The sequence below is a fragment of the Gorilla gorilla genome, chromosome 10, assembly GCF_029281585.2.
Source record: "Gorilla gorilla gorilla isolate KB3781 chromosome 10, NHGRI_mGorGor1-v2.1_pri, whole genome shotgun sequence".
NCBI lineage: Eukaryota > Metazoa > Chordata > Mammalia > Primates > Hominidae > Gorilla > Gorilla gorilla.
In genome coordinates this window covers 76,260,753-76,286,490 of record NC_073234.2, presented here as the reverse complement: position 1 = coordinate 76,286,490, position 25,738 = coordinate 76,260,753, and the positions used below count along the sequence as shown (strand labels likewise).

Below are 25,738 nucleotides of genomic sequence, written 5' to 3'. Positions count from 1 at the left end.
ATTCTCCTGCCTCAGCCTCTCGGGTAGCTGGGATTACAGTCGCCTGCCACCATGCCCAGCTAATTTTTGTATTTTTAGTAGAGATAGGGTTTCACCATGTTGGCCAAGCTGGTCTGGAACTCCTGACCTCAGGTGATTTACTCACCTTAGCCTCCCAAAGTGTTGGGATTATAGGCGTGAGCCACCATGCCCAGCCAAGAGATCATTCTTGAATAGAGGGAAAGAAGGGTATTGTCAGGAAACAATGTAAAGGTTGAGAGATGGTCATTACCTTAAGTGGTAAAGGATTCTGTTGGTGGAAACTGCACTGGCTAGAACTGGTGGTCCTCATATTGAAGATCAAGTAAGATTCAGAGGATTTTGAGTATTTCTTCTTCCCAGTAATTCTAGATACCCCTTCCAATTATAGTACTTTTAACATTTCTGTATTATTGTTCATTCTCTATTAGTGGATTAAAAAAAAGATTCATGGAAATTTCTGTTAATGTCCTAAAAAATCATAGTTTTTGAAATCAGTAATTCCATAACTATTCAACTATTTGTTGTAACTATTGAAACTATTTTAACCTTTTGCGTAGAGTATTTAAAAATTATCTATCTAATCTAATCTAATCTAATCTGTCCATCCATCCCTCTGTTGCCCAGGCTGGAGTACCTGTGGTGACACCTTCATGGCTCACTGAAGACCTCCTATACTCAAGTGACCCTCCCACCCCCACCTCCTGAGTAGCTGGAACTACAGGCACGCACCACCACACCCAGCCTAGATTATTTTAAATCTTACTAGTTTAGGTAAAATTTTGAATGTATTTCCAAATTTCTGAATTACTATAAGAAGTGAGATTATGCCTTTTTTTTTAAAGGTCACATATCTTGCTATGCAATAAAACTATGCTGGAGTCAGACATTCTTTGACTCAAATCTTAGAGATGGGACCATTAGCAAATTACTTGGCCTCTTTGATTCTTAGTTTCCTTATCTATAAAAGGGGGATATTTCCACACAACTGATAGGGTTTATGTGAAATTTAGGCATAATACACATAAAACACCTAATATGGGGCATATTTAGTTAAGTTCTGAATAGAGGGCAACGAGTACAATACCAATGGTAGGTATTCAAATGAGAGTTGTTAGCATCATTGTCACCTGCCCTATTATAAATAAAAAGCAATGTGGTTATCTAGCCTCTGGAGCTGGACTGCCTGGGTTAGAATCTGAGCTGTGGCATTTATTGGGGTGTGTTGCTTATTCGCTGTCAGAGAATGGAGAAAGTAGTAACGTTTATCTCAAAGAGTTGTTTTAAGGATGAAATGAGTTGATGGGTATGAAGAGCTTAGTACCATGCCTGGCACTTGATAAATACTTTATACATGTTAGCTGTTATTTTCCTGAAATCTGGGGGCCAAAGTTAAATGCATGGAAAATTTACTTAGAGAAATTGAACATCTTGTCATGATCCCGCCAAAGTTGATTTGGGAATAAATTGCCTATTGCTAAATTATTGTTAGGAAAATACTGACTTTTAAACATGTATCTACTTTTGCCTATACTTTAGCCACTTCATCTGTATACTAGGAGGAAAGTCAACAATGGCCTCTCCAAGGAAGGTAACTGAGAAGCGGCATAACCCAGTGGAAAGCATTTGTAGAAAGATCAGAGCCATCCACAAGAGAGAAGCAATTTCAAATCCAATTCAGCAGATTATCAAATACCAATCTAGCAGTTTTTATAGCCCACAGACCAACACCAAGAAAGATTTTGAAGAGGTACTGAGGAAAATGACTGCTGCTTGTGTTCCTACGCCCGACTCTCATTGGTCAAGTTCTGAGGAAGTCGATGCCTTCATTTCATCGCCTCAAATATCTCCAAGAACCCCATCCACCTCTCACCTCAGCTCCCCTGAGACTGCAACATACTCTGTTATTCTCACAAGTTCTGAAAACGTCTCAAAGACGAAGTCACAGAGCAACAAGAATTATACATCTTTGATGTCACAGATCAGAAAAGCAGAGTTTTTCTCTAACAAGGATTTGAATAACTATTGTAGTGAAAATAATTTTAGTACCTTAACACTTGACTTTGATTCCACCTTTGTTCAAAGCTTGAAGTGTTTTGATCCTCAGGATTCAGTGGTAAAAAAATTATCTCTGAATGAAGATGGTAAATATTCATCTTCTAATGTTTGTCCTTCCAATAGAGCAATAAACATATCTACTTTTAGAATACCTGAACTAAAAAAAAATCTACATTATTAAAGTTTGGATGGAATCATCCATCTTTCCCTTTCTGTTTTAACTATGTTTGTTTCCAGAACAAAACAGAACGTCATGATGGGAATACTTAGATATAGGGGGATATTTCCCTATATCTAAGGGGAAGGCTGTTTATTATGATAGGTTTTCTTTGTTAAACCAAAAAAAAAAGGAAAATTAATCATTATAGCACAGAAAGCATCAGGATTTACAAACTTTTTCTTCTAATAGGATGGAAACAAGAAGCTGATGATGGTAAAGAAGATGTAATATACAGCATCAACAGGGCCTGTGAAGAAGAGGCACTCACAAGTATTTTTAATGCATGTGACATAAAACGGAAAGGTAAGCTAAAAATTATCTGTTTAAACATTTGGTAGGACGGTCCAAGTCATCTGAACTTTCTATTGTGAGAGAAAGGGAAATGATTTATGTGTGGGTCTCATTGTCTGCGTCTACATATGTGATGGATGCCACCTAATTTGGGAATAAGGTTTGCTCTGTAGGGCTTGGTTATTTCGTTATAATTTCCCTGTACCTGTTTTGCATCAGCATATTTTAACAGTGACTTGAATGATTCTTTTTGAGCTTATCAGCTGACTTACCATCTTTATTTATTGAAACTACTTACATGTCGTAGGTGGCGCCCCACAGGAAATATGCTTTTCAAATATGTAAAACCACTATACAAAATTTTAGTTAATTTTGGGCTTTCACTTCTGTTTTTCTTTAATTTTTATTTTTGAGATGTGTTTTTTAAAAAATTTCCAGACCTAAAACTACAAAAACCCTAGGAAATACCATTCTGGGCATTGGCCTTGGCAAATAGTTTATTAATAAGTTCCCAAAAGCAATTGCAACAAAACAAAAATTGACAAGTGGGACCTAATTAAAGAACCTCTGCACAGCAAAAGAAACTGTCAACAGAGTAAACAAACAATCTACAGAGAGGTAGAAGATATTCACAAACCATGCATGTGACAAAAGTCTAACATCCAGACTCTGTAAGAAACTTAAACAATTCAACAAACAAAAAAATAACCTCATTAAAAAGTGGGCAAAGGACATGAACAGACACTTCTCAAAAGAAGACATACATGCAGCCAACAAATATATGAAAAAATACTCATCATTACTAATTATTAGAGAAATGAAAATCAAAACTGCAATGAGATACCATCTCACACCAGTCAGAATGGGTACTATTAAAAAGTCAAAAACCAACAGATGTCGGTGAGGTTATCGAGAAAAGAGAACACTTACACATTGCTGGTGGGAATATAAATTAGTTCAGCCACTGTGGACAGCAGTGTGGAGATTCCTCAAAGAATTTAGAGCTACCATTTGAGCCAGCAATATGTCCACTGGGTAGGTACCCAAAGGAATGTAAATCATTGTACCTGAAAGACATATGCACTTATATGTTCATCACAGCACTGTTCACAATAGAAAAGACATGGAATCAACCCAAATGCCCATGAACAGAAGACTGGATAAATAAAATGTGGTACCTACACACCATGGAATACTATGCAGCCAAAAAAAACAAACAAGATCATGTCCTTTGCTGCAACATGGATGCAGCTGGAGGCTATTATCCTAAGCGAACTAATGCAGGAACAGAAAACCAAACACTGCATGTTCTCAATTTTAAGTGGGAGTTAGATATGGTATATACATGGAAACAAAGATGGGAACAATAGATATGGGGACTACTTGAGCAGGGAGGCATGGGCTGAAAAACTACCAGTCACGTATTATGCTCAGTACCTGGGTGATGGGATCATTTGTACACTAAACCTCAGCAACACGCAATTTACTCATGTAGCAAACCTGCACATACACCCCCTGAACCTAAAAGTTGAGAGAAAAAAAAATTCCACAAGTAATTTTAAGTATATAAATGATTCATGCTCATTTGTAATAAAATTAATAATATACTGACAAGCAAAAAGAAGGAAAAAAAATTGATAATCCTGTTTCCCTGAGTAACCATTGTTAGTGATTTGTTGTATATCTTTCCACAATTCCTGTCAATATGGTTTTGTTTTATTTGAATTCATAATTGTTTGTTATAGAACATTTCAAACATATACAGAGGTAGAATTCTATGATGAATCCTTATGTATTTGTCATAACCAATTATGTCTCATTTCTAACCCTGCTCATTTTCCTCTCCTCTACTCTGGATTATTTTGAGGCAAATCCCAGAGATCATAGTATTTCATCCACAAATACTTCAGTACATATTTCTAAAAGATAATTGACTAATTTTAAACACAACTACAATGCCATTATCATGATTTTAAAAGTAATATACTTTTCTAATATTATCAAATGTCTTGTTAGTAGTCAAAATTTCTCATTTGTGTGATAGATACATATCCTTTTTTTCTTAAACAGTTTTATTGTTCAAGCCAATATCCAAGAAAGGTTTGTTCATTGCAGTTTGTTGTCTGTCTTATCTCTGTGTTTCGCTTTCCATCTGTTTTTTGCATTTTGTTGTCTGTTAAAGAAACCCATCCATTGATTGATTGAGACAGAGTCTCACTCTTGTCGCCTAGGCCGGAGTACAGTGGTGTGATCTTGGCTCGCTGCAACCTCTGCCACCCGGGTTCAAGTGATTCTCCTGCCTCAGCCTCTCAAGTAGCTGGGATTACAGGCGCCCACCACTACACCCAGCTAATTTTTGTATTTTTAGTAGAAACGGGGTTTCACCATGTTGGCCAGGCTAGTCTCGAACTCCTGACCTCAGGTGATCCACTCACCTCAGCTTCCCAAAGTGTTGGGATTACAGGTGTGAGCCACTGCACCCAGCCCATTCTTTTATTTCATAGTTTACCGCAATCTGAAATTTGGTGATTGTGTATCTGTAGGAACACAACCTGTTTCTCTGTCTCCTATGTTTAGAAATATAATCAGATAAAAGTTTGAGGGTTTTTATTTTATTTTTTTTTATTTTATGGGGGCAAGAATTCTAATAGGTTGGTACAAATGTGACTGCAGTTTTTAACCATTGAGAGTAATGGCAAAAACCACAACTACTTTTGCATCAACCTAAATACATAGATGGTGTTATGTGTTTTCAACAGAAGGCAACTATTGATGATGAAGGCCTAGACCTATATTTTCATTAGATGTCGCAAATGGTAATATTCTATCATTCCTTCCTAATGTATCACCTGAAATACATCTATAATGAGAAACTCTATTCCGCGTTATGAACTATTTTGCTATACTGGTGTCCTGAAGGAGAGAGGCAGGATAAAAGCTTGATTGATTCTCTTTACCTACCAGTTTTAAAAATACTAAATTGGGGTTGGGTGGGGTGGCTCATACCTGTGATCCCAGCACTTTAGGAGGCCAAGGTGGAGGCTCTGCTTGAGCCCAGGAGTTTGAGACCACCCTGGGAAACATGGTGAAACCATGTCTCCACTAAAAATAGAAAAATTTAGGCTGGGTGCAGTGCTTCAAGCCTGTAATCCCAGCACTTTGGGAGGCTGAGGTGGGCAGATCACTTGAAGCCAGGAATTTGAGACCAGCCTAGCCAACATGGTGAAACCCCACCTCTACTAAAAATATAAAAATTACCCAGGCGTGGTGGCACACGCTTGTAATCCCAGCTACTAGGGAGGCTGAGGCACAAGAAGCGTTTGAACTCAGGAGTTGGAGGTTGCAGTGAGCTGAGATGTTGCCACTGCACTCCAGCCTGGGAGACAAAGCGAAACTCCATCTCAAAATAAAAGAAAAATTAGCTGAGCAACATAATTGCTAAAGATATTGTAAGGTGTTTTCTTGGTCATCCTTTTTTTTAAAAAAGTGATATACTAATGTATTCTCTAGTATGTGTGAGAATGTTTTCAAACTTGTTTTATAATCTGCTTTTTCTCATTTAATAATTTGAGTACCTGTCTGCATCAAAAAATTTTCTTCATATGCTATACCATTTTTGATGTAACATGTTTAACCAATCCATGTCAATTGGATATTAATGTTTTCTGCTTTAAAAATTATAATATGCCAGACATGGTAGCTCATGCCTGTAATCCCAGCAATTTTGGAGACCAAGGCAGGAAGATCACTTGAGGCCAGGAGTTCAAGTCCAGCCTGGACAACCTAGCAAGACCCTGTCTCTACAAAAAAATATTTTAAAAATTAGCTAGGCATGGTGGCACACGCCTGTAATCCCAGCTACTCAGGAGGCTGAGGTGGGAGGATGCCTTGAGCCAAGGAGGCTGAGGCTGCAATGAGCTATGATCATGCCACTGCATTCTAGCCTGGGCAACAGAGTGAGACTCTGTCTCAAAAAATCCCAAAACTATAATAAATATTTTACATATAAAATCACTGTATTGAACACTTGTAGCAAAATATTTGCATGTACCCTTATTTATTTCCTTAGGATGAGTGGGGCTTATTTGTTCCCAGAGAGCTTCTCTGCTTGGACAGGATTTAAGAAATTAATTCTCTGAAGAAAATAAGACAGCTTCACTGGTGGGAAATGGGATGTGTATTAGCCAGGGCTCTCTGGTGGGAAGAGATATTTATATTTGTATCTGTCAATTTAATCTAGCTAGCTAAAGAGACTTATTATAAGGAATTGGGTCATGCGATCATGGAGGCGAGCAAGTCCCAAGATCTGCAGGATGTCAGCAAGCCAGGGATTCAGTAGATCCAACAGTTTAGTCCCATTCCAAGTCCACAGGCCTAAGAACCAGGAGAGCTGCTGGTGCAGTTCCCATCCAAAAGCCAGCAGGCTTGAAGCAAGGAAGAGCCAACATTTCAATTCAAGTCTAGAAGCAGGAAAAAAAAAATCAATGCCCCAGTTGGAAGGAAGGAAGGCAGGAGAGATTCTCTGTTACCTGGGAGAAGGTCAGCTTGTTTGTTCTATTCAGGCCTTCAACTGGTTGGATGAGGCCCACCTGCACTAGATGGACAATCTGCTTTACTTGGTCTATAGATTTAAATGTTAATATCATCCAAAAATACCCTCAGAGAGAGACCCAAAATAATGTATAACCAAATATGTAGGTACCCATTGACACATGAAATTAACCATTACAGGAGGCCTTTCTAGTTTTGATATGACAGAGGGCTTAGAGTTTCAGTGGAGGAAAATATGATAAATGATTATTGCTGGCTTTCCAGCTTGCTTTCCAGTTCTTCTACAAATAAAATAATGCAATTCTCTGCTGGGTACAGTGACTCACACCTGTAATCTCAGCACTTTGGGAGGCCCAGGCAGGTGGATCCCTTAAGTCCAGAAGTTCAAGACCAGCCTGGGCAACATGGTGGAATCCCATCTGTACAAAAAATACAAAAATTAGCTGGGTGTGGTGGCACATGCCTGTAGTCCCAGCTACTAGGGAGGCTGAGGTGGGAGGATTGCTTAAGCCCAAGAGATTGAGGTTGCAGTGAACCAGGAGCATTCCAGCTGAGCAACATAGCAAGAACCTGTCTCAAAAAAAAAAAAAAAAAAAAAAAGTTCTCTCTCTAAATAACTGTATTAGTCATTTTATTTCTCTTTCTAATACTGTCACATCTAAATGACATGTTAAGTTTAAATAATGTTAAAGTTATTAAAAACTTTGAAGTTATTCAGCCTCCTTTATGAGTATCTCCTCCTTCTAATTAAGAGACTTTTTTTTTTCGGATGTCATGGTCTATCCTTATTTCCTTAAGGGAAGAACCTTCTCTGTGGCATCTGCCCTCTCAAACTTCTACTTAATTTTTCCCTCTCCTTTGCAAGTAGCCAGCCCAAGGCAGGCCTTTGATGGGAGTAAAAGAAAAGTCTTATGTTTAAAAAAGATTGGTGTGTCAATGACTAACATAGTTTGAATGATTTTCTTTTCTGAATGTGATAGTAGGGATGACTGTCTAAAAATGCCTCCTCCACCCCCTAAAAAGTAGAAATTTTCACTTGAGATTGAAATTTTAACTAAAGCAGAGAAAAAAACTTCCTTCATTCAAGGCTTTTTAAGGAACTGAAAGGAAAAAATGTAATGTCATTTTGGTCACCTCCCACGAGAAATTATTGATTACATATATCATCAATATTTAAACCTCGCAACTCTGTGTGATAGGTATCATCGTCCCCATCTCAGATAAAGAAACAGGTTCAGAGAGGTTAATATTCCCAAAGCTACACAGCTGGTAATCTTCAGAGCCAAGATTTGACACTAGGTCCATTAGACTTTAGCCCAAGGCCAGTGTTCTTTACAATATACCATGCCAGCTCCACAGGACTGCCAGGGTTATATATCATGTTTCTAGGATCAGGAAACATAAAAGAGATAGGTGCTTCACTTGTTAAAAATATAACTTTTCTGTCTTTCAGAACTGATCTGCTCTTCTTTTTCCAAAGGCTCAGTCGGAGTGGCCAAAATAATCGATTTCCTGAGACAAACAACTAGCCAAAATTCTGAAGACAGTGGCCTTGAGCAGTTGTGGAACATGCTTGATCCTGAGAAGAGAGACCCACATGTGGACCTGGAAACTTTCCAGGCCATGATGAAAGACTGGATGGCTTACTGTGGAAACAAATGGTAATCAGAGTCCTAGTGGGATGCAGTTTAAGATTCTATTTTAACAATTGATTATAATTATGCTAATCACTGTTTCCTGTGTTGATGGAAATACTATCGTCCAGTGCTTTAGCATGCATTAGACTCACCTGAATGATGTTAAACCTGATTGCTGGGGTCCCACCATCATGATTCAGCAGATCTGGGGTGAAGCCTGATAATTTACATTCTAACAAGTTTCCGATGATATTGATGCCGGGAGTGGGCTGGACATGCTTTGGGAACCACTGCTGTCATTCATTTCTTGTGATTAGTGGGGAGCACATGTGATATTCTTACAGAGAATTGAGCTGACATACGAGTCAGGTGAATTATTGATACTATCAAATCTCCAAATGTATTTAAATTCAATAATAGACTCCCTTTTAAGGGCAGTGGGGCTAGTCAGTGAATGTAATTTGGAATCCTAGAATATAGGGAGGCTAAGGGGAACAAGAAAGAATAGTAGAATAGGAAAAAGAAAAAGGTAAAGGAGGAGAAGGGCACCCTATGATCTCAGGTGCCCTTGGCAGATGCTGGAGATGCGTGTCTTCTTCCACAGAAAGTGAATTCCTTTTTTATTTTTCTGAGACGGAGTTTCACTCTGTTGCCCAGGCTGGAATACAGTGATGTAATCTCTGCTCACTGCAACCGCTGCCTCCCGGGTTCAAGCAATTCTCCTGCCACACCCTCCAGAGTAGCTGGAATCACAGGTGTGTGCCACCATGCCTGGCTAATGCTTGTATTTTTAGTAGAGATGGGGTTTCACCATGTTGTCCAGGCTGGTCTCGAACTCCTGATCTCAGCTGATCTGCCCACCTCGGCCTCCCAAAGTGCTGGGATTACAGGTGTGAGCCACCCACTGCAACTAGCCAAGAAACCTAATTCCTATGCCTCCTATTCAGCCACCAATCTTCAGCTATCTGCTGATGCATGCTAGGATTTGCTTAAAGAAAATGTTGACTGGGCGGGATGGCTCACACCTGTAATCCCAGCATTTTGGGAGGCTGAGGCAGGTGGAACAGCTGAAGTTGGCAGTTGGAGACCAGCCAGGCCAACATGGTGAAACCCTGTCTCTACTAAAAATACAAAAATTAGCTGGGCATGGTGGTTCACGCCTGTGATCCCAATCACTTGGGAAGCTGAGGCAGGAGAATTGCTTGAACCCGGGAGGTGGAGGTTGAAGTGAGCCGAGATCGTGCCATAGCACTCTAGCCTAGGCAACAGAGACTCCATCTCAAAAAGAGAGAAAATGTCAAGCCCAAGGAATGGAAAAACTTACCAGATTTCTGGTAGGATTAGGATGTATAGATAACTTAAGAAAATATGACTGAAATGTTGCATGCCATACACAGGTTATTCATGAAGTCAAGATAAATATATAGAAATAAGTAATGTTAGTGTAATCAAAAACTGCAAATACAGATAATATAACATTTTTACCCATGAGTTTAACAAAGATTTTTAAAAAATGACTCTAGCCCATGTGGTGGACTGTGAAAAGGGTGGAGAAATAAGCCCTCCCATATATTATTGGTAGTAGTGCAAGTTAGCATAGTTTTTTTAAGAGCAATTTAGGAATGTGTATCAGGCCCTTAAAAATATGCAGTCTTGGCCAGGTGTGGTGGCTCGTGCCTGTAATCCCAGCACTTTGGAAGGCCAAGGAGGGAGGATCACCTGAGGCCAGGAGTTTGAGACCAGTCTGGGCAACTTAGCAAGATTCTGTCTCTACAAAAAAATTTTAAAATTAGCCAGGTGTGGTGGCATGCACCTGTAGTCCAGGCTACTTGTGAGGCTGAAGCAGGAGGATTGCTTGAGCCCAGGAGTTTGAGACTGCAGTGAGCTGTGACAGAGCCACTACACTTCAGCCTGGGCAAGACAGCGAGACCCTGTCTCCAAAACAAGAACAAAAGACAAAAGGCAGGCTTTTTGAGAAGTAATGTAACTTTAAGAAAGATAAGAAAGATAATTAATTGTAAATGCTAATATAGAAGGTAGAAGGTAGTTTATGACAGTGATAAATACAAGCAATCTAGATATTTAAAAAGAGACAATTGGACAAATTATAGTGCTTCCATACACTAGAATACTAGTCATTCAAAGTAATAATATTTGATAAGAGAAATTAATATGTAATTACTTCAAATAAATAGGTCATAGATCTATTCATGTAGTATAATCCCATTTTTGGAAGAAATAAAGATATGCATAAGAAAATGTTAGAAAGAATTATGCCAAAACAATTATTTTTGTATAATGGTTTTAATTTTTTGTTTTCTTTTTCTTTTTTTTTTTTTTTTTTTTTTTGAGACAGAGTCTCGCTCTGTTGCTCAGGCTGGAGTGCAGTGGCGCAATCTCGGCTCACTGCAAGCTCCGCCTCCAGGGTTCATGCCTTTCTCCTGCCTCAGCCTCCCGAGTAGCTGGGACTACAGGCTCCTGCCACCACGCCCGGCTAATTTTTTGTATTTTTTAGTAGAGACGGGGTTTCACCGTGTTAGCCAGGATGGTCTCGATCTCCTGACCTCGTAATCTGCCTTCCTCTGCCTCCCAAAGTGCTGGGATTACAGGTGTGAGCCACCACGCCTGGACTAATTTTTTGTTTTCTTAAGAATGTAATATTTCCAAAATATATGTTTGTATAATAAAAATATTAATAATTATAAAACAGCATGAAGACAAAAGAAAAAACATTTTTATAACAAGTGTAAAGGAAAAAACATGGAGGCTAGCAATACAGAAGATAAGAGCAGAAACTCAGAAATGGGGATGGGTGTGAACACGAGAATAGTCAGAACTCTGTGTGAGTTCTTTCATTCCCCCAACATGTGACAGACATCTCACAATGACAAACAATGAGATGTAAACATATATTTGTTGAATTTTGTGGCTATTCCAGAGAGAAGCTTGAGGATTTGGTGCTTAGGTTAAGTAACAAAACTTAAATTATAATATAGGACTCTGAAAGGAAATGGTTGAAATGTTAATATGTTTATTTTGCAGTTCAAGCTAGAGTGTGTGTGCTACACAGCCTGTACAGAGGGTTTCCCAGATTCCAGAAGTAAAACGCCCAAAGTAAAATTAGTCGAGGTTCTATTTGATTCTCCATAAGAAAGGGAAAATGTATCCCTGTCAGTGTATCCCAAAGTATTCGTTGTTCGTGTATTTCCTTCTCAATCTCTTAAGCCCCATGATCTTGCAACCTCCACAAGTCTCCACTTACCAGTCCAACCTATGTCTATTTCCTAATCCACCGAGACCCCACATCTCCTAATCATACGCTGCCTGTGAGTTTTCTTTTTCATATTAGGTAAAAGTGTATGGATGGTGGAGGTAATGCTTAATGTACCACCTACATTAGAAGCAGTTTCACTAGGAACACAAACTATTTTCTATCACTCTAAGTACCTAGCATAGTATTGAGCTCCAAATAGTTGTTGAATGAATATATATTTTTTTAACTCAGAAGGAATTACCTAAAAAGGAAAGTACAGAGCATAAATCTGAAAAAAAAAAAAAAAAAAGGACAAAACTTGGTCAGGCAAAGAATCCTAGCTCACTGGTTTTGTTTTTTTTTTTTTTTTTTTGGCTACAGGGAAGGAGTGAATCATAGATTAAGCAGCATCATCGATGATTCTGTTTGTGAACAGGATGGCATAAAATCAGATGGAACAAGTATGTATGTGTTTCTTCAGGATTGTTCTGTTTTCCTACGGTGTGGAGAAAATGATTTTTTTTCATAAAACTCTTGTATGTGTTTCAGTGAAGATGAGCACAGATATAACAGATTCTACATCGGGGAGCTTCGAGGCTTTGGGAGGAGAAACATCTAAAGGAGTCTTGTAAGCCTTCTTACTCTGCTTTCGCAAGTGTTTCAACTTCATTTTTCTTGTTTATTTCACAAATCTACGTATTTCAGTTACAATGAAGTCACTTTGCTCTTTTTTTGCAGTAGAGCTAGCATAATTGATTTTAAATTCTTAACTGATTCTAATAATGCCTGCATTAGAAACAGTTTCACTAGGAACACAAATTCTCGTGTGACTAGTAATCCAAAATCACTTGCTCTCTCATGAAACCCTTCTCCCTCATTAATTTCCTGCGCTTTCTGTAGGGAAAAGTTCCACCTGAAGTAGGGTTATGATATTGACCTTACGCTCTTTTGGAAATTATTTTAAAGCACTTCTTTAGTAGAATCTTTTAGGCATGAGTGAGAAAAGCTGTTTTCCACGACATGTGTAAGTTTTGGGTATTAAGGAGAGTGATTCTGCCTCTCCCTTATTTTATCTTTGCCACTTCAGGTTTATCCGTAAAAAAAAGTGGTGTGGGCTGGGCGCGGTGCCTCACGCCTGTAATCCCAGCACTTGGGGAGGCCGAGGCGGATGGATCACTTGAAGTCAGAAGTTTGAGACCAGCCTGGCCCACATGGTGAAATGCTGTCTCTACCACAAATACAAAAATTAGCCGGGCATGGTGGCACGTGCCCATAATCCCAGCTACTTGGGAGGCTGAGACACGAGAATGGCTTGAACCCGGGAGGTGGAGATTGCAGTGAGCTGATATCGTGCCATTGCGCTCTAGCCTGGGTGACAGAGCAAGACTCCATCTCAAAAAAAAAAAAAAAAAAAGAAAAGTGGAGTGGGAACTATGTTCTCAACCTGAGCCCCGGGATAAGATAGCAAAAAAGAAAAAGAGACCTGGGGCTCCATGAAACACACAGTCCAGAGTCTTAAAGGATTTGTGAACTGATATCATGGCAAATGATGCTCATAAACATTGACAAGTTATACAAAACATTAGGAAAGATGAGTACTGAATTGTGAGCTTCAGACTACAATGATAAGACTCTAGGAACTGTTTCCTAGGTAAACCTGCCGAGATCCCTTCACTGAAAGAATATAGGCTGGGCACAGAGGCTCATGCCTGTAATCCCAGCACTTTGGGAGGCTGAAGCGAGCAGATCACTTGAGATCAGGAGTTCAAGACCAGCCTGGCCAACATGGTGAAACCCCATCTCTACTAAAAGTACAAAAATTAGCTGGTCATGGTGGTGCATGCCTGTAGTCCCAGCTACTCTGGAGGCTGAGGCAGGAGAATTGCTTGAACTTGGGAGGCGGAGGATCGTGCCACTGCACTCCATCTTGGGCGACAGAGCAAGACTCTGTCTCAAAAAATGAAAAAAAAAAAATATTGTGTCCATTTATTTCAGAATCTCTCATATTCCAGGCAGAAATAGGAACTCTTCGTTTAGAAGACAAATGTTGAGAGTGAAGGGGAAAAGAATCAACAAAAACTGTAGAAGTTGATTTTACATCTGGCAAATGACGGCTACTTGGAAATTTTGGGAAACATCTTTGATGCTATTGTAATAAAATCTGAATAGCTATTTATTATATACATTAATTATGTTTATGATGACAGATGAGGGTAAAATTAAAAAAAAAAAACTCACCAGAATATCAAAGTTTGGTTTGTTTAACCGTATACCTTATTTTACTAGAAGGAATTAGTGATGTGAAGGTTATTCTCATCTATTCTTTCACTTGCAGAGAGGTGTCTGATTTGATTGCCTACGTAGCAGACCTTCATTTCAACAAACGAAAACTTGAGGAAGAAAATAATAAGTTTAAGTTGGCTTTAGAAACCCTGGAAGAAACTAACAGCCAGTTATCAGAGGACTGTACCGAATTGCGCCTTCAGGTAAAAAGGTGAGCCACAGTGGGGTCCAGTGTGCTGGGAACTTTCATTTCTTTTTTCTTTTTTTAAAAAACCTTTTAATTATTGAGAGTCACACAGCATAAAATTCATTCTCTTAAAGTATACAATTCAGTGTTTTTAGAGTATATTCTCTGGCTGGGCATGGTGACTCATGCCTGTAATCCCAGCACTTTGGGAGACCGAGGCAAGTGAATCACTTGAGATCAAGCGTTTGAGACCAGCCTGGCCAACATGATGAAACCCCATCCCTACCGAAAATACAAACATTAGCTGGGCATGGTGGCAGGAGCCTGTAATTCCAGCTATTCCGCAGGCTGAGGCAAGAGAATCGTTTGAATCTGGGAGGCGGAAGTTGCAGTAAGCCAAGATCGTGCCACTGCATTCCAGCTTAGGTGACAGAGCAAGACTCTGTCTCAAAAACAAAAACAAAAACAAAAAAACAAAAACAAAACTTGAGTATATTCTCAAGGTTGTGCAATCATCACCATTATCCAATTCCAGCATATTTTCACCACTCCGAAAAGAAACTCCATACTTACCAGCAGGCACGCTCCATTTCCTCTCTTCTTAGACCCTGGAAAGCTCTATTCTACTTTCTGTCTCTATAGATTAGCCTATTCTGGGCATTACATATAAATGGAATCATACAATATGTGAACTTTGGTGTGTAGCTTATTTCACTTAGCATAATGTTTTTAAGGTTCATCCATGTTGTAGCATGTATTACTACCTCATTTCTTTTTGGCTGAATAATATTCAGTTGCATAGATATATCAGATTTTGTTTATCCATTCTTCAGATGATGGACATTTGGAGTGTTTCCACTCTTTGGCTATTAGGAATAATGCTGCCATGAACATTTGTGCAGGAGTTTTTGAGTGGAAATGTTTCTTTCTTCCTTTCTTTTTTTTTTTTTTTTGGAGACAGGGTGTCACTTTGACACCCAGGCTGTAGTGCAGCGGCACGGTCTCAGCTCACTGCATGCAACCTCAGTCTCCTAAGCTCAAGTGATCTTCTGGTCTCACCCCCCACCCCTCAAGTAGCTGGGACTACTGGTGCATGCCACCATGCCTGACTAATTTTTGTGTTTTTGTAGAGACAAGGTCTTGCCATGTTGCCCAGGTTGGTCTAGAATGCCTGGTCTCAAGCAATCTGCTCACCTCGTCCTCCCAAAGTGCTGGGATTACAGGAGGGAGCCACCATGCCCAGTCATATGTTTCACTAAAGCATTCTCATCCTCAAAATCTTTGACCTTGTCCAGTCCAGTCTCCAAACTAATCTTTAAAAAAATTGCTTACCTCAAGTCCTCTTCATTTCACTATTGGCTTATTTATTATTTAACTGAAATATAAAAATTCAAAGTTTCTTTAACAAAACTGCTTTGGATGAATATGTCGGTCAGGATTTTTGGTTGCAAGCACTGGAATCTAACTCTGGTTTAATAAGCAGTCAAGAAATATATCAGAAAGGAATTAAGTAACTCACATAATGGACAGAAAGGCTGGAGAATCCAGATGGGCAATCAGAATGCCACTGTCTACAAAATTAAGCCACGTGTCTTTCTCTTTTCTCCTTCCCCTAATCCTTTCTGAAGACTGTCTGTTTCCTTAACCTAGTTTTGATATTGTCCAATTGTCCCATCATAGTGTAATTTGTTTTCTGTATTAACTGTTGAGGCGGGAGGGTTCCCTTGACCGCCTCGTGGGACTTGCAACTGGGATGGCTTGTTTGCTCAGCTGCCATGCTCAAACACCTTGCAGGAGGGGGAGCATGCAGGTGAGCAGGTATAGGAGCTGGGGTGAGTGCCTTTGGGTGCCAGGAGGAACAAACCCCATACCAGCCTGTGGCAGCATCTAGGGGTTGCCCACAACCTCTGGAGCCCCAGAGGGCATGTGTTACAAGCAATACTCTTTTAGCATTTGCCATCTATGGACAGCTAAGAGTTAAACTAGCTCAGTGAAGGATCAGGGTGACAGCCTTTTACACCCTACCCTCTTGGTACCCAGGTTCTTGTCCAACATCTAGGAAGAATCAGGTCACACGAACTTGAAGGATGGTGAATGTGGAGATTGTATCGAGTGGTGGAAGTGGCTCTCAGCAGGATGGGGAGCTGGAAAGGGGATGGTGTGGAAAGACAATCTTCCCCTGGAGTTTAGCTGTCCCAGCCAAACTCCTCTCTGACAGTCCCTGGCCAAAGTTCTCTCTGACCTTAGTCTCTGATGTCCAGCTGCCTCTTCTCCTCTTGATATTCAGAGCTTCTTCTCTTCTCTCCTTTTCTTCCACACTGCTCTGCTCCTCTGCCAGTGGAGCTTGGAGTTTTTGTGGGTACAGGATAGGGGGCATGGTGGGTCAAAAGGCAGCATTCAGGTGGGAAATCAGGGATGCGAAGTTCTCATTTAAGGCCATGGGTCCAGGCTTGAGGGTGGAACCCTTGCCAGGAACCCTGCCCTTTTCTACCTAGTGTTTCCCTGCCTCCTGTTTATATCACTGTGACCTTCTTGATGGGAGGAACTATGTCATATTCATCCTGTTTAGCCTAGTGCTTAGTAGAATACCTACTGTAGAACAGCACTACCTTCCTTCTAGTTGCCTAAAAGCCAGAAACCCTTATTTCTTTTGATTCTTATCATACTGTATTGTCATTATGATTGTCTATTTACCCCACTAGGCTATAAACTCCAGATGAGTAGAATTCTCTGGATTCAGTCATTCTTCCCTTCTTCAAAGCCTAGCACAGTGCCTGGGACAGGTTCAGCACTCAATTAGTATTTGTTAAATGATCAATGTAATTTCTTAGGAAAAAAATTGTATCTCCTTTGAAGCCTTTGTGTTCCTAAGGGAACAGTCTATAATCTAATGGGAGCTACAAGTAGGTAACTTCATGACATGGATTACCATAATTCATTTAATCAGTTTCCTGTTGGTGGATGTTTAGGTTTTTTTTTCCAATGCTTTGTTATAATCAACAGTATGATAAACTTCTTTATAGAATATGTCATATAGAGACTTGGTAATTATTTATTTGTTTAGTTGTCATCTCCCTCCATAGTATGTAAGCTCTATAAGGCCAAGGACCATGTCCCTTTTGTTCACCATCGTAGCCTGCATTGTAGAGCACCTAGAACATGATATTATTCAATAAATATTTGTGGAACTGCATTAACTAACATTACATCTTCTTAGTAGGGGGAAAGAACCAGGTAATTCAGCCAGTGATGATTTTCAGAGGGATCCTCTAAATCTTTAGCTTCAGGAATACATTTGTCTGTTTTCCCCATAGTCTCCATTCCCCACTCCCCATTTTCCTCCAAATTTCTTCCTTTTCCAAGGACTGAAAGATCATGGGTATATTTTTACTATGCGGGCATCTGGTTTAAGCCTTTAGTGGTTTTCAACTTGGGTCCAAAATAGTCCTTGGCTGTTCTTAGTGTCTTTGACGGTTATATTTGAGGTTTTGCTCATGGCCTTCTCCCCCCACCCCCACAGTGCCCACCAGGCTATTATGAGAACAAATCTGTTAAAAGAAGAACTGGAGGAACTGAAACTTAGTATGAATGCTTCAGAAGAGCTGAACAGCATGATTGTAGCCCAGAGCAAACAATTAGTAAGTCATCTATTATAGTACTTTGAATTTGGCATATAATTTACATAACTGAAATATACAAGAGGACTTACCCGGTGGAAAATCAGAAGTCAATATCCTGATGAATGAATTGGTAACACTTTAGAAAAGTAAAGGCAGGTAGGATTTTTTTAAATCTATGTTTTCCTTTTCTTTCTTTTTCTTTTCTTTCTTTCTTTTCTTTTTTTCTTTTTTTTTGAGACAGGATCTTGCTTTGTTGCCCAGGCTGGAGTGCAGTGGCAGGACCGTGGCTCACTCCAGCCTCGACCTCCCAGGCTCAAGTGATCCTCTCACTTCAGCTTCCCAAAGTGTTGGGATTATAGGCATGAGCCACTGTGCTTGGCCTCCTTTTCAATCAAGATTCAAATTTTTTACATATTTCTCAGTCACATTCACAATAGTTTCTGAAAACCCAGAAAATATCTGGAATGCCTCCTAAAATCGATAGGAGAATTCAAAAATATCTGATACTAAAAACCACTTGAATTAAAAAAAATCCGTGAAACTTTCACCTTTTTTCTCAGATTTAAAAAAAAAAACAGTTCTCTCAGTACTTACAGGTTACTGAGAAGCTCCATAAATCATTCCTTGTGCTAAATAAGCATAGGCTTATAATTTCAGAGCAAAAGAGTCATTTAGACTAAACTTTAAGTCAGATGCCAGAGAAGTGATCATTTTTGTTGAGAAGTTTCAACTGTTGTATAAAGAATTAGTAATAGTCTTCAAAATCCTGATAGATGCCAGCAGTACTCTAGTATCATTAACTATGGTAAGGAGTGGCTGAAAGTCATTCCGACTAATTTGTTTCAGGTATCAGTTGCAAAACTGTTTTTAGAGTCTCTAAATCATAGAGAGACTTGGTTCCAGCCCTGTGGCAGTCCCTTATGACCTCCCACAAACAAAATAACTTCGTTTAGCTTAGCTCTTGCCTCAGTAGTAAAATATGGGGACTAGATCATTGAATGCCAGGTCTTTTGTGACCCTGCAAGTCTCTATGGATGCATTATAGGAAAGACTCAATCTGGGACCACTGAGGAGCTTCTAACTGAAGGCAGTGGAGAGAACTGGTCAAGAGCCCACGCTTGGGAGTCAGACTTCCTGCCTTCAAGCTCCGGCTCCAAGGGCTGTGTGACTTTAGCCCTGCCACATAATCACTCTAAGCCCGTGGATCCTCCTAGATAAAATGGAGATAACAATACTACTTACCGGAGGGCTGGGAGGGATAAATGAGCTAGCGCATGTAAAGCATTCAATGTCCTTTCTTTCCTCTTAGGAATTGGTAATGTTAAACTGCTATTGATTAAAGTGCAGAATTTTGGCCTGCACTTTGGGAGGCTGAGGCGGGTGGGTCACTTGAGGTCAGGAGTTCAAGACAAGCTTGGCCAACATGGCGAAACCCCATCTCAACTAAAAATATAAAAATTAGCCAGGCGTGGTGGCACACACTTGTAATCCCAGCTACTTGGGAGGCTGAGGTGGGAGGATTGCTTGAACCTAGGAGGTGGAGGCTGCAGTGAGCCAAGATTGCACCACTGCATTCCAGCCTGGGTGTCTGAGACTTGGTCTCAAAAAATAAATAAATAAATAAAAATAAAGTTCAGAGTCCTAGATACAGAATCCTAATCATTTGCATTTTGTAGTGCTTTATAATTTTAAAAGATTTAGTTGATACTTCATCTCATAGGTAATAACAGAAAACCTGTAAGGTAGAAACAGAAGTTACTATATTTTTGTATACTAAAAAATGTAATAGAGCAATAAAGTCCAGAGAAAGTTTTTAATTGTTCAAAGTCAATTGTCTAATAAATGATAGAGCTAAATTAACCATTCTATGGTATACATGTACTTTAGAACATCATGTTATACATGATAAAAGCATATGATGTTATTTATCTGTCAATTTTTAAAAAAATGGTAGGGCCATCGGGCACGGTGGCTCATGCCTGTAATCCCAGTACTTTGGGAGGCTGAGGTGGGCAGATCGCCTGAGGTCAGGAGTTCGAGGCCAGCCTGGCCAACATGGTGAAACCCCGTCTCTACTAAAAATACAAAAAGTAGCCAGGTGTGGTGGCAAGTGCCTGTAATTCTGGCTACTTGGGAGGCTGAGGCAGGAGAATCACTTGAACCTGGGAGGCGGAGGTTGCAGTGAGCTGAGATCGCACTATTGCACCCCAGCCGGGGCAACAAGAGTGAGACTTCGTCTCAAAAAAAAAAAAAAAAGTGGGGCCAGAATTGAACTCAGGTATTCAGATTTTAAGTACATGGATGGGGAGCAGGTGTTTATTATTGTGTCAATGAAATCCTAGCTTGAGATGTTTTTTCTTTCATTTTTATATTATAAAGGTACTGCCTATTTACTTTATAAAAATAAAGAAATGCATATTAACAAATAAAAAGTTTTGCAAAATTCTTAACCTACCCGTGAAATTTACTGTTAACAATTTGGCAAATAGCCTATCCTGAAATATATTGATTTTTTTTTCTGATGGTTCTGAATTTGAGGCTGTTAATTGTAAAACAGTTTTTGATGCTCATATGTTGTGATGATGTTGAATCTGAGAATATCCACAGCTTCGAATAGAACTCTAGAGCTCTGTGATTTCAAGGTGCTATTTAAATAGCTGAGTTTACAACTACCTGTCATAAATGAAGTAGCAGGGAAAGAAGCCAGGTGGTTACTTTTTTGTTTCTTTTGTCTTTTCCTCCCTAACAACCATAGTTACATTGAGTCCAGGAGGAGAATGACTTCACTTAGATCCCCAAGTACCTGTAGGCCAAGGCTTAACCCCACATTGAAAATATTTTCAGAGTAGGCTCATTTGTGATAGGTGAATGCTACATTTAAAGTTGGTAGAGAATGTCAGCCTTGGAGGTAAATATGTGGTATTTTCATAAACATCTTAAATATATTTTAATTATTTTTCTCACAATGAATTAGGAGACAGAAAACCGGGCTCTGATTCTTAAGATTCGGATTCTACAGGAAGAGGTATGTCAGAATCGTTAAACACTGGCATAGACAAACATGCAAATCATATAATCGTGGTTTATGGCTGTGGGTTAAATAAAAATCAAGTGAATAGCCTCCTATAGGCCAGAGAGCAGGCTGACTTGTCAAATCACAAGTGAGGAGGAACGGATGGGATTTTCATGTCTGAACAGAGAAACTGTTACTTTCGCAATTATCCTTGGAAGAAATGGGATTTAAGAAATTCAAATTTAAGATGAAATACAACGAACCCATCTAAAAAATATCCAAATCAAGAAGGAAAGTATGAATGTTATCTAATCATTTTCCATTTAATTCCATTGAACAAAGTGGCAAAAGTCTTGAGTCTACGATTCAGATCTTAAATTCACTGAAAAAAGGACCTTGGAAAAACCATTTATCTTTTCTGGGCTAATAGTACCTATGCCATGGAGTTATTTTCGAGATTAACTAAGATAATTCATGTGAAGCCATTTGGTAAACCACAATGTAGCTTATAAATATTAGGAAATATTAGTATAATCTCAAAGAAAAAATATAATTTTTTTAAAGCAACAAAATTGAAGCATTGGAAGAACAGGGAACAAGCTACTAGCAAGTTACTATTTTGCTGGGAAAATTCCTTTTATAATAGGTACCATTTGAATATCAAGTAGTATGCCAGTTTTTAAATTTTGCTTTTATGTGAGGCTATCAGAAGTATTTATGAAGCTATGCAGCACAATCTGGAGAGTTATTCAAAATGTGGGCCAAGTGGGTATTTTAAAATTTCATAGTGTATTGGAAAGGAACAATTAAAGTTTGGAAAGAAAGCCTATATTAGATTCAGAGCTGGTATAGCCACAAGGCCAGGCTTTTGTGAAACTAGTGATTTACAATTAAACTACTAATGTAAGATATTTTTCTCCTCTTATTTAAATGAGTGACAAGTATCAAAGAATTGTACCAAACCAGTTCAGAATTGAGATAGAAGGAAGATTGAAAGCCCTTCATCATGAAATAGCATTTCAATTATTGACTTACATTAGAAAACGAATATAAGTGTTGTCACTAGCTAAGATTCCTTTGGGAGGTAAAAATCTGATGCATTGTGAAGAGTAACATCACAATGGTTTGGGTAGTGATTCACTTTTATTCATTCATTCATTTTGTTCATTCAACACGTATTCATTGGAAGATCTTAGAGCTATTCTAAGTGCTGAGTATATGAGCTTAACAAAATAGCTCATGTGGAACTAGTATGTTAGATGGTAAAAAGAGCTATAGAGAAAAGAAAAGCAGAAAACAGAATTGAGGCAGAGAGGAGTGCAATTTAAACTAGGGTGGTTAGGAAAAGCAGCCTTATGAAGCTAATCATTTGATTCAAAACTGGGAAAGGAGGTTTATCTGTGAAAGAGCCTTCCAGGCAGAAGAAATAGCTGAAAATCGTGAGGCTGCAGCCTGCCTGCTATTTTGGAGGGACAGCGAGGCCAGAGTGTCTGGAGCAAAGTGAACAAGTAGCAAGAGATGCAGGCCAAGAGCTGGAGGGTCCAGACACAAGGGGCTTACACAGGTATCCTAAGGACTCTGTCTTTTTTAAAACAAAACAAAACAAAACAAAAAAAAACACTTGAGTGAGATGGGAGCCATTGAAGTGTTTCGAGCAAAGGAGTAATATGATCTAATTCCGTTTTAACAAGAGAACTCTAGCTGCTGGGTTTAGAATCCATTGTAGCGGGGCAAGAGAAAAAGCAGGAAGACCAATTAGGAGGCCTTTGCAATGATCCAGTCAAAAGCTGATGGGGGCTTGGACTGAGTAGTTGCAGTGGAGGTGGACAGAAGTGTTTGGATCAGGAAATGCTTTGTAATATATCCAAAGATATTTGTTATGTTTTCAGGTAAGAAGGAAATTTTCTTCTGGTTGTTTCTAGTGTCTCTGAAATACAAAGCAAAGTCATCAGCTGAGAGTGAGGATATTGGAGGGGGTATTGGAAATTTGAGGAAAGAGGAGGAATGAAATGAGCTAGGGGTTGGAAAATTTTTTGTAAAGGGCCTGATTATAAATATTTTTAGGCTTTGCTAGCCACAAAAATGACCTTTGTGTCAACTACTTACCTCTGCCTTTGTATTGTGAAAGCAGTCATAGACAGTATGTACCTGAATGGGCACAGCTGTGCTCTGATAAAACCTTATTTACAAAAACAGGTGGTCAGCTAGATTTGGCCTTTAGGGGTGGAGTGAGGGGGCTGGGCATAGTTTGCCACCCCCTGATTTAGGTAAAAGGCAGTATAAATATACCAGGATGATATGATATGATCACCAGTAAACACTGAGGCTAAAGGCCATGAATTAAACGTGTGACCTATCTGTTCATGCTTTCTTTAAGCATGTTCATCTGAAAGGGTGCTGGTGTGGAGTGGGTGGTAAGCTAATTCAGGTAAATGCTAAGAAGCAGGAGTTAGGCAGGGAATGGAGGCATTTGGAAGGGAATGATTATAATGATTGCCCAGGGAAGAACTGAAGCTAAATAAAGAGGGGTCTGAGTTCATGGGAAGGTTGAAGGATAGTGAAAACGTGGTCAGATCAATGGATTGCGGGTTCCAGGGGGGATTGAAGGTTTGTGGGTATAGAGGAAGTAATCTGGAAAGCCAAGAGGTGGTTGTTGAACAGTGGGATGCTTGCAAGTAAGGTAATGGAGGGGCTGCAGTGACTGGTAATAACAAGTTTGAATTTATGACTATGGGAGTAGTGGCTGAGGTTGAATGGAAGATAAAAAGGCAATACTGAGAGTGATGAAATACCACCTCCTAAAAGAGACTTTGTTTGTCCTCATCTTTTATTTTTCTTGGTGCTAAATCCAAGAATACTATCTTTTACATTAGAATTTCAAGAACATCATGGATATAGACAGACTGGAAAAGAAGATTGAAGACTTGTCTAAAACTGAGACAGAGCACCAAGTAAGCACTTCCCAAATACTGGTAAAATATTTTTTTTTCTGTCAAACCAGTATTATTTTATGAAAATGTCTATGCCTCATTGACAAACTAAACTTTGGTTATAAATTCTGAAACTTTTAGTCTACAAAATATTTGAGTTATATAAAAGCTAGTTTCCTTTTCCTTCTTTTTTTTTTTTTGGCAACTGCTTTACCGATATGTAATTCACATGCCTTAAATTTCATCAACTTAAAGTATACAAGTCAGTGTGTTTTAGTACATTCACAGAGTTGTACAACCATCACCAAAATCAAGTTTAAAACATTCTCATCACCCCGAAAGAAATCCCTTTTACCATCCCCCACCCACCGTCCTCTCCCCAACCCTAAGCAGCCACTAATCTATTGTCTGTCTCTATAGATTTGTCTCTTCTGGACATTTCATATAAATTAAATCATATAATATGTTGCCTTTTGTGTGTGGCTGATTTCACTTAGCATAATGTTTTTAAGGTTCATCCATGATATAGCATGTATTACTACCTCCTTTTTTTTTTCTTTTTTTTTTTTTTTTTTTTTGAGACAGAATCTCGCTCTTTTGCCCAGGCTGGAGTGCAGTGGCGCAATCTTGGCTCACTGCAAGCTCTGCCTTCCGTGTTCACGCCATTCTCCTGCCTCAGCCTCCCAAGTAGCTGGGCCTACAGGCACCCGCCACCACACCCAGCTAATTTTTTGTATTTTTAGTAGAGACCGGGTTTCACCATGTTAGCCAGGATGGTCTCAATCTCCTGACCTCGTGATCTGCCCGCCTCGGCCTCCCAAAGTGCTGGGATCACGGGCATGAGCCACTGCACCCGGCTGTATTACTACCTCTTTTTATGGCTGGATAATATTCTATATGGATATATCAAATTTTGTTTGTTCACTCATCAGGTGATGGGTGTTCAGGCTGTTTTCACTTTCTGGCTATTATGAATCGTCTGCTATGAACATTTGTATACAAATTTCTATGTGTACATATGTCTTGATTTCTCTTGGGTATATACCTAGGAGTGAAATTACTGGGTCACTTGATGTTTCTATGTTTGTTTGTTTATTTATTTATTTATTGAAACAGAGTTTTGCTCTTGTTGCCCAGGCTGGAGTGCAGTGGTGTGATTTTGGCTCACTGCAACCTCTGCCTCCAGGTTCAAGGGATCCTCCTGCCTCAGCCTCCTGAGTAGCTGGGATTACAGGAGTGCGCCACCATGCTCAGCTAATTTTTGTATTTGTGGTAAAGATGGGATTTCACCATGTTGGCCAGGCTGTTCTCAAACTCCTGACCTCAAGTGATCTGCCCGCCTCAGCCTCCCAAAGTGTTGGGATTACAGGGGTGAACCACCACGCCTGGCCTTGTTTCTATGTTTAACCTTTTAAGGAACTGCCAGGCTGTGTTCAAAGTGGCTGCACCATTTTACATTCCACCAGCAATGCATGAGGGCTCAAATTTCTCTACATTCTTGCCCAAATTTGTTATCTTTTTATATTATATGGCAATTTTTAATTTAATTGTATCTGATTTTATGAATTTCTAAATCAGGAAATATTTCAGATATTGTACCTTCTTTTAATTTAATTTTTATTTTTTTGTAGTTTACCAACCTCAACCTGAGATAATGTACCTTCTTAATGCTAAAAA

General features: G+C 39.4%; 1 protein-coding gene across 1 annotated transcript in view; it reads left to right on the top strand.

Moving 5' to 3' along the window:
* IRAG2 (inositol 1,4,5-triphosphate receptor associated 2) overlaps window positions 1-25,738 on the top strand; it is a 111,687-nt gene that overhangs the window by 5,193 nt on the left and 80,756 nt on the right. The window contains exons 2-10 of the mRNA XM_055358031.2: window positions 1,558-2,162; window positions 2,486-2,599; window positions 8,619-8,799; window positions 12,410-12,489; window positions 12,578-12,656; window positions 14,364-14,522; window positions 18,019-18,136; window positions 21,093-21,143; window positions 24,005-24,082. Coding sequence (XP_055214006.1) covers window positions 1,592-2,162; window positions 2,486-2,599; window positions 8,619-8,799; window positions 12,410-12,489; window positions 12,578-12,656; window positions 14,364-14,522; window positions 18,019-18,136; window positions 21,093-21,143; window positions 24,005-24,082 — 1,431 coding nt within the window. The 5' untranslated portion in view covers window positions 1,558-1,591. The remainder of the gene's footprint in view (window positions 1-1,557; window positions 2,163-2,485; window positions 2,600-8,618; window positions 8,800-12,409; window positions 12,490-12,577; window positions 12,657-14,363; window positions 14,523-18,018; window positions 18,137-21,092; window positions 21,144-24,004; window positions 24,083-25,738) is intronic.